Below are 8,914 nucleotides of genomic sequence, written 5' to 3' on the forward strand. Positions count from 1 at the left end.
CCGTCCGCCGACGGGCGCTCGAAAGAGTGACGTTATTCCTCCCCCTGAGAGCGAGAGAAACTGTCATTAGTTATTCACTTGCAAAATATTTATTCGGTAGCCCACGCTGTACGTTGCGCGTGTTTGCGAAACGAAGTGTTATGTCCAAAAATATCGTCGCGTCTATTTACCGGGCGATGTGTATCGCCGTCGTCGGCGTATATATGGGAAATATTCGTAATCGATGCAAAGAGCTGCCTAATTATCCAACACCGTCGGCTCTTCTCCAAATCGTGACATTTAACACCGTTCGCGAATTTCAGATGCATCCCAACCTAAAATTCCGATTTCGCAAAACTGTCCGCGTCCACTTTCTCAATTTTTTCAGCTCGACTTTTAACCACCGTAGAACGATCGCATTGTCGTGTTAATTGCCAATTAACGATATCCTAGGTAGATAAAAATATAAGACAAAATTATCTTGAGAAATTCGTAAGAAATTCGTACTAAACTAAAAACATACTTCACGTGTGCAAATGAATCTCCCGGGGAACGGGGAGTTTGTTTCGCTCCACGATTTACATTCTACCTCGTCCACGTCTTCCATCTCCTATTATTCCTAGAGACAAACGACTGGAGCGCAGACGAGCAAGCGCGTCGATTCGCTAAATTACAAGAATTCGCGTGTCTCTCCTTCTCTGACTGTCGCCGACTAACGGATGTTAGCCGTCACAAACATGCATAAACTCCTCTTAATTACTATTAATAGATCCTATGGCGGCGGAAAAAACGCGTAAGCAGGTAACTCGCAGCTTGATTCGCCTCCCCGCCGGCTTGGCGTAAGCCGGGCGTAAGTCCGCGCATTCGCGACAGTATTGCGAGCGGAGGGTGAGTGTGCGCGTATCATTAAGGATATATCGGAGTCACACGTACGCTATCGCCGACGGCTCGTGCACAGGTGGTTGCTGGTAGAGTGAGAGTGCCATATATATAGAGAGAAGGGGAAACTCGACTCGGCACTCCAAAGTACACAGCCTCCGCGATTGCAGTGGTGTGCTTTCTTACGGTTCCTGCCACCGTCGCCGCCTGATATCCATTCCTCGCCGCGGCCTCGCGCCCAGTGGTTAACAGTCGGCCACAGATCGGTGCTTTCCACACGTCGCAGCCGCAGAAGGGCACGACATCCGCAGGGCCAGCCAGAATCCACGGGCCGTCGGCATCATGAAACTTACGTTGTTCACGTGAGTAACCGCACGAGTCGCGGCAGTCTGTGATCCGCAAGGTCCACTTTTAGACCACGGCGCTGCCAAAGCGGTCCTTATAAACCTCCGAACTCGTCTCGCTCACGCGTTGAGCTCTCCTCGATCTCTTTCCCTCTTTTCTGGCGACGTTTCTCCCCTTTGAGATCAGCTCTTCATGAGCCGCGTGGGTAGAATTAGAATTCAGCGAGTGACTTCTTCCTCTAGAATTCAGCGGACTTCTTGACAGTGATCCCCGGGTGATTATCGTATCCTGTACATGACTCGCTCTACTGATACGCTCGAATTGTCGCTTCTCGTTCCTTTTTCCATAAATACCGAGGAGGCTGTCTTACCGCTTCATTCATTTCCACGCGAGCTTCGTCGTAAATACAGGGTAATGTTATATGGGAAAGCACTCGGGAGAGAGCGATCTGTTCGGATGTTTAGAGAGATACAAAAGACGTCTGGCGAGCTCTTGTCTAATTTTTTATTATTATAATTATCAGGCGATTATACCTGGGAAGAATGGAAAATCTACTTATATAAATGCTTTCATCGCAGCCGTCGCATGAAACGGTACATTTGAACGTAACATATTGTTCAGCTGTTCATTACGCGCTCTCCAATGGTTAAGAATATCGAAAGAGCACGATGTTAACAAGAAACAACCGCAGAAGAAAAAAAAATTAGTGACGTTTAACGGTACGGCGCTTAACGGTACGATCGTTTACTCGCGTGCATTGTTACTCCGGTCAATTGCGATCGCGCAGATTATCCACAGATCGCCTTTGCTGGCTAAGTCGGAGTTACTCCAAGGCCGATAGTACATTCGCGATCGAAAGGTGTATCTACTCTGCCTATGCGTCGTTTTCAGGCTTCGGTATCTGTCATTCGTTGCCTGCAATCAAAATCACCCAACACCTGCGGAAATCGCCGCCGCCGCCGCCGATAACTTTCGATCGCGACAACGCCGATCGATTTAGCCGGTGGCTAATGACCAATATATATGCGCCGAATTGTTTAAGATAATGTTCCTGAGCACATAGAAGATAATGTATGCACGTAGCAAGTCGTCAAACACGTGCACCGACTTTTCAACAGGTTATTCAATCGTCGCGTTTTATTAAAGCGTCGCCCATTGATTACTTCACGTTACGCCCGCGTTCTACGGTAATTTCGATCAGATTCGGTCATATTCGATTCGCGAACGCAGTTATGAGCAAAGTATTTATCAATCACGGAATGCAGAGAGGCGCGTTATGCAAACGGCCGCAGTGACTGCTCGAGCTATCCTTTCCTGGTCCTGACCAGGAAATCGATTAGAAAAGTCGCGGCGAGAGAGCGAGAGCGCATAACGGCGATTATTATTGAAATCGATTAGCACGCTTTTTCTTGACAAACGAGAAATTCGTATAAACAGCGCGGGCATTGCCGTTGCTTCTCCTTGACATTATTCTAACGAGATGTGCGTTATGAAGTGTCTTCGTAAACCTCCTATCGTAAACCGGCAGAGAATGAAAAAGAAGAGGCATTTATTCGTGTCGAGGCGAGCCTCCTTAAGCGCGCAATAAAATTACATCAAATTTATCATGCAGAATTATAATTAAATAAGCGAGAAGGTGGAAAGGAATAAAGAGAAAACGATCGAGGGAGGAATAAAAATAGTAGAAAAAAATTCAGAGGAAAGGAGAAAGAAAAAATAATGAAATTTTGTTGGAGGAAGAAGAGAAGGATAGAGAAAAGGGAGGAAATTAGACGCAAGTAGAACTCGGAAGGGGAGGAAGATCTACGTCTAAGGAATATGTCCTTGTATAAAGAAGCAAAAAAATAAAAAGAATGGGAGAAAAAGAAAAGAGATGAAAGGCACAAAGACGAGGAAAAAGATTTCTAATGAACCTGCGCAGGTAGCTAATAACATCCTGCGGGCAGATTAATGTGAACGTAATCGTTTCCTTCCAAGGCGAAGATCCAGCAAGTTCAATGATCTCGCGTCACGACGTAGTCGAGAGCGGACGATGAATTACCTCGTTGGCGAATAGTGGATCAAAATTATTGCGAATGAATGCTAACGCGAAACTGTAGTCCTCAATCGGGCCGTCTCGTAGCCCGGCGGCCGGCCAGGATTACGCTTATTGATTAAGTTTGGTGACTATTCTCATTTACCGGTGAACCGGTTCGCCGATGAAAGAAGAGGTACGTCGCGAATTCCACAAATGAGCAAATCAATCGCGCGTACGCCGCTTCCTTCGCGTTTCATTTTAACTTTCCACTAGGATTTCTAAATTAATTACGGTGACTTGGGAATACACGCGCGTCCGCACACACGTACACAGCCCAAAAGAGAGATGCATCGGAGCATCTTTTCACGAATTCTCGCGGAGCAAATTCAGACACCTGCTGTGTAATATATTTCGAAGTAACATTGAATCTATTGAAAATTGTGGATAACGATAACGACGCCGACGATCCCCGTCCTCAAGCCATCTAATTATTTCGTATCAATGCATGGCTACGGAATACGAGCAACGTGTAAACATCTTGCGAAAGAAAAAATTACAAATTCGAAGTCTCTTCGCGTACAACTTGCGTGTACATTTTTCTCAACAGCGGAACGGGCCATTACGCGCATGCCACGTGCGCTAATAGCGATCTAATAGCGCGCACCGACGATGCGTTAATGAAAGCGCAGGTAAAAGGAGTGAATTAATCTCGAGTGCGAATCGACCTTGCTGCTCAAGCATAAGCTTCCGGCGCCGTATGTAAAAGTCGCAAAAAACTTCATGAAACTCTAACCGCAAGTAAATTTCTAAAAAAAAAAATTTGATTCGCGCTGCTTCTGTCTCGTTCTTATTTATGTAGAATGTTGGAATAATTACATTTAGGTATTTCGGAGCATATATATATATATATTTATTTATTTATTTATTTATTTAGAAGCCGGTTTGTCGTTATTTGTATATATTTAAATCCACCGACATAAAACACACAGCAACGAAGTGTTCAGTAACACAAAAATAATCAATGTCATTCGACAAGTTCCAAGTATGACGGAACGTCATGGTCGTTCTCGTTTCGCGAGAGAGGCACCGAATTCGCGATTCTTTTCGTAATCGCCCGGCGCCGGGTATTCCCGCGGCGATCTATCGATCGAGATCGCCCGACCGACCCGGCGTCCCCTGCGGATCCCTCGAAATTTCTCCCCCTTTCTTTCCCTCGGCACACCCGGGGCCCCGAGTTCGGCTGGTTTTCTTGACATTTGTGAGCCGCCTCACGTATGAATGTCCCGTCGTAACGGCGCAGCCAATCCCGAGCGTCGCGGCGCGCGAGTTGCACGAGAGCCGAGCAGAGAAAGTGAGTCCCGTGTACGTGAATGTCACAGGTCAAAATCCACCTGGTGTACGCGGATCTACCACGAGCGAACGCGAACGCGAACGCGAACGCGAACGAGCGCGCGAGCGGCAACGAGCGAGCACGCCGAGCCGAGCCGAGTCGAGCGTGCGCAATAATCGCTGCAGCGCACGTCACGAGTAGGATCTCTCGTCCTCGGATTCCTTTTTCGATCCTGGCGAAAGTTGCGGCACCGGGCACCGTCCTGCGCGCGTCCTGCGCGAGATCCGCGAGCCACCGCCACGGAAAAGAAACTTTCGGCCCGACTCCTCCACTCCCCCGCGAGAAACGCAAGGACGCGAATCCAAACAGAGATAAATAATCCTCTTTAAGGGGAAGCAAAGCTACGAAGCTACAGAGAGAGAGAGAGAGAGGATCAGAGAGACCATTGATATAAATTTTACTTTCGATACGAATTGAAACGAAAAGAATTTCTTTTCGGGCTTAAATTGGCGCCGTGGCTCGATGTGGGGTAAATCAAATTAGTCCGCAAACCATCAGTTGTATTATATTTCAATCATACTTTACATTATAACAACATACTCTGTGTCTCCTTACATTCATATCTAGATCTATCTTCACTATGTTATTTGTGCTGTGCTAACAAGAGAAGAGTTTTTCAATGACAATAGAACGCAAACAGGTGATTTATGCAGGACGTGACGTTAGAAGCACATAATTTACAAGAGAAATGTCTGTTGCTCTTAAATTTCTCAAGCGACACAATCATGTATTCATGTAGTCAGCTTCCAAGTTTTCAAATAGTCTGACTTGCGTATTCCGCTGTTTCCTAAGTGCAACCTGTCAATTTAGCCGCCGTAAACTTGTTTCGCGACGGCGTTACGCCGTAACTTAAATTACGTTCTTTTTTTTTTCGAGCGTGAGTACGCCCGTGAGCGAAGGCACAGATTCTCGGTGGTTTCCATGCGATCCTTCAGCTTGTCGCCTTCCTCTTTCTCGGCCAGGAAAATCATTTTCTAATCTCTCAGTACGTGCTCTGCATACGTGTGCTGTAACCCGCAGCTGTCGCTCGTCTGGTCAAACCGCACGGTTCTTCCGTAATCCCTGCAATGCCGTAGTCCGTAAGCAATGCAAAATGTAAACGAAAACAGCAATTTACTGTAACCGTTACGTCACATTATATAAACACCGTTAAGTTATTTCGTTGCCCGCGCTATTTTGGAATTTCGTGCACAACAAAATTCGCAAATTGCATATTTTTCTCTGACGATAATGTTATTTCGCAAATTCCTTGAGAAAATGTTATTTTCGCCGCGTATTATCCTTTAGAGCTGTCACTTGAAGATGATTCTGTGGAAACAGGTTCGCACATAGCGATCGTAAAATAATTATTATATTCTGCGAATGGTGAAGCGAGTCGCAAGAACATAATACATGAAGATTGCAATGTGCGTAACGTGTTGTTTGCAGAATATTAGCCCTCTGTATAATAGCCGTCAGCAGATCAGCCGAAGAAGAATATGATTACGAGGAAGAGGCGGCAGCAGCGCCGGTGACGCCGGCGCCAACGAAGCCAGCAGGTGGTCGGCTGGGAGGCCTTCTTTCCTCGAGAGGACGTGTCAATGTAGCAAATGTAGGAAAGAAAAGAGCGCCAGCGGTGAGTTGAACTTTCTTTTTCGCGCTAATTCTTCACGTGACGCGCTCGTAAAAGATTTTATCGTTGTTGAAAATCCGACTCTTTTTCTCTTATGTATCTGGAGAACAAAATTTATGAAACAATTTCCGTAGGCTCAGTCGACGACGTCGAAGCCGGTGCCGGAACAAGCGGCCGAAGAAGACATAGTCGAAGACGAAGACGTGCTTGAAGAGAGCGAAGAACACGAAGCTCCTACGACTACGACCGAAGCTGCGAAGAAACTTCGGAACGGTGGCGTCCGGCCCTTCAGGTATCCATAGAATTCATAAAATTGCCGCTTTACATCGAGTATTTTTTAGAAGAAATGACAAAAAGTGCGCGATTGCAATATAATTTAGATCAAACGAGGATCTTCTGGCTGCCTTGAAGAGGAGAAGAGCCCAGACCGGACCCAGTAGTCATCCACGAGAAACCGCCGCTACGCATTCCGCAGTAGAATACACCACAGCTAAGTCAAAGTAATGCAATATTCATATTCCTGTTGAATTTTATAAACCACTCGAGACACTGTAACGCATGTTTGCTCTAACAGTAAAGGTCGATTACTTTTTTATACTCGAGTTCTCTCGGTAAACCGCTGCTGACTAGCAATAATTGCGTTTCAGAGCTACCACAAACAACCGTGCCAAGGCCAGCACAGGTGGCGAGGCTAGATCGTCAGGACGGGGCAGGTTCGGAGGAAGAGGAAGTAAGACTGTTCAGGAGGAGGTCGAAGAGACCCAACGGGAGGAAATTCAAGTGAAACCCAAAAGCAACTCTTACCGCAGAGGTGGTCGATCATAAGTTGATCACTAAGCCGTAATGAGATTTGCCCAAACTCTCGTTGACTTCTTAGAAACACAAATTGTTGGAATGCACGACACTTTACCTGCGGCCAGAAACCGTCGTCTCTTTCTTCTCTTTTTCTTTCTCACTGTAAAGCATCAAAAGTCTTCTTCAAACGACATCGTCGAGTTCTCGGCGCGGATCAAAGTCTCAATTTCCGCGCGTATCGAGACTTCCGATAATACACAATTAACGTTAAACAAAGGATCGTGATGTACCTCTGGCACGAGTCATACCGAGGCATCTCGTCTTTCCTCGAAGAACGGCAGCTTCGTTCGCGTGTTATAAAAATATATATCAAGAGGTAATTGTAACCAAGTGATTGTAACGATTGTCATAAGAGGTGTTAATCAGAAGGAACGAAATAGTCGTGTCGTTTTTCCCTTCGTTGCCGAGTCTTCGTCAGACGCGCGCGCCGATCGAAGAGATCGATAAAAAAGTGATGTGTACATAGCAAAGTACTGCCGCCCGTCAAATACCTAAATCACTTAATGTATAAATGTAAATTAATGTGACAATTAATTAATGTGAACAATAAAGTTTTTTTCTGGAAAGCGACTCTGTTCCGGCGTACGTACTCTATGCTGATCTTTCGATCGTTTTCGCGATATGAAACATTGTCATTGATTGATTAAAATGACATCTCGTTACTCAATGAAACAACTTATTCGAATGAGAAAAAACCGGAGCAAAAGTTTCATTAGAAATGCGAGTTTGTAAGACTCGAACGCACTTGTACGCGCGTGTACATGTGTAATCTTTTTTCACAAAATATTCCTATTCCTATTCGCTTCTTCACCTTGATAAAATACGTGTCTGTTAATTGTTATTTGTTCCCCTAGATAGAATTTTTATCACTCTACAATAGAATCGATTGAACATTGTGTATATGCCAATATAATAGAAACGCGAAGCCACTATTTTTAGCTATGACAAGCAATGCTGAAAAAAGACGAATTAATTATCAGTCAACTACGTCCACTGAGCTTCATCAATTAATATAGATAGAATATCATCACACATGATTCATTCCGAGGTATGTTTCAATGCGATTTTACAATATAGAAAAAACACGATGTCCCATTGTTCGCCAGAACAAAAGACCAGACGAATCAAAGGCGAATGAACTCTGCCGCGAGCTACGTTGCCAGTCAACCATAACATCTTGCATCTACGTGACAAAAGTTACAAAACGATTCTTCGTGTTTTTTGCATAAAATACAAAAACACATGCGCGTGCAGCAGAGAATGAATATCAATTTCGCCTGGCTCGTTCTTCAAAAGCGGATTTTCCAAGTCACAAATTGCTCAGCATTGCTACATGAAAAACAATACAAAGTCCGAAGTCCAAAGGTAGAAAATGATAGAGACAAATGCAAAATCCAAGATTCAAAATTATTAAAAAATGCGACACAACAACACACTGTTTATACAAACGGACGCTTTCAATTTACGACGAAAGAAAATAATATCCACGTGTAATCTCTGAAAACTGTACAAACTTATTATTTTCTTCGCTTCTGTGCGTGTATATGTGCGATCATTCTGCTACTCTATTCCTTCGAGCCTCGGAAAGTAGAAACGCGGGTATTGTCCGCTTTAAATTTTCAAAAGCATCCTCGACGAGCATATTCAATTTCTAATTTACCCTATCGGCGCCGTTGATCGCGCCGTAACATTCCCCGTTATCGCCTCGTCATACCTCGCGGGTACTCGAGCTGTGAAAAAATAATGATGCACACCTCGCGGAATGTGCACGCGGGAGAAACTCCCGAAGCTCGGAATGTCGGAGGCGTTCGGCGCGTGCACTCCCGCATTCTTACGT

The 8,914-nt window shown here is 45.1% G+C and overlaps 1 protein-coding gene across 1 annotated transcript; it reads left to right on the top strand.

Moving 5' to 3' along the window:
- Positions 1-984: 984 nt before the first annotated feature.
- On the top strand, positions 985-7,387 carry LOC105188975 (uncharacterized). Its single transcript, XM_011150743.3, has 5 exons — positions 985-1,220; positions 6,039-6,225; positions 6,357-6,514; positions 6,603-6,722; positions 6,870-7,387. Exons 1-5 carry the CDS (start codon positions 1,201-1,203, stop codon positions 7,045-7,047), a joined length of 663 nt encoding a protein of 220 aa, XP_011149045.1. The 5' UTR covers positions 985-1,200; the 3' UTR covers positions 7,048-7,387.
- Positions 7,388-8,914: the final 1,527 nt, after the last annotated feature.

The sequence above is a fragment of the Harpegnathos saltator genome, unplaced genomic scaffold, assembly GCF_003227715.2.
Source record: "Harpegnathos saltator strain DR-91 unplaced genomic scaffold, Hsal_v8.6 scaffold224, whole genome shotgun sequence".
Lineage (NCBI taxonomy): Eukaryota > Metazoa > Arthropoda > Insecta > Hymenoptera > Formicidae > Harpegnathos > Harpegnathos saltator.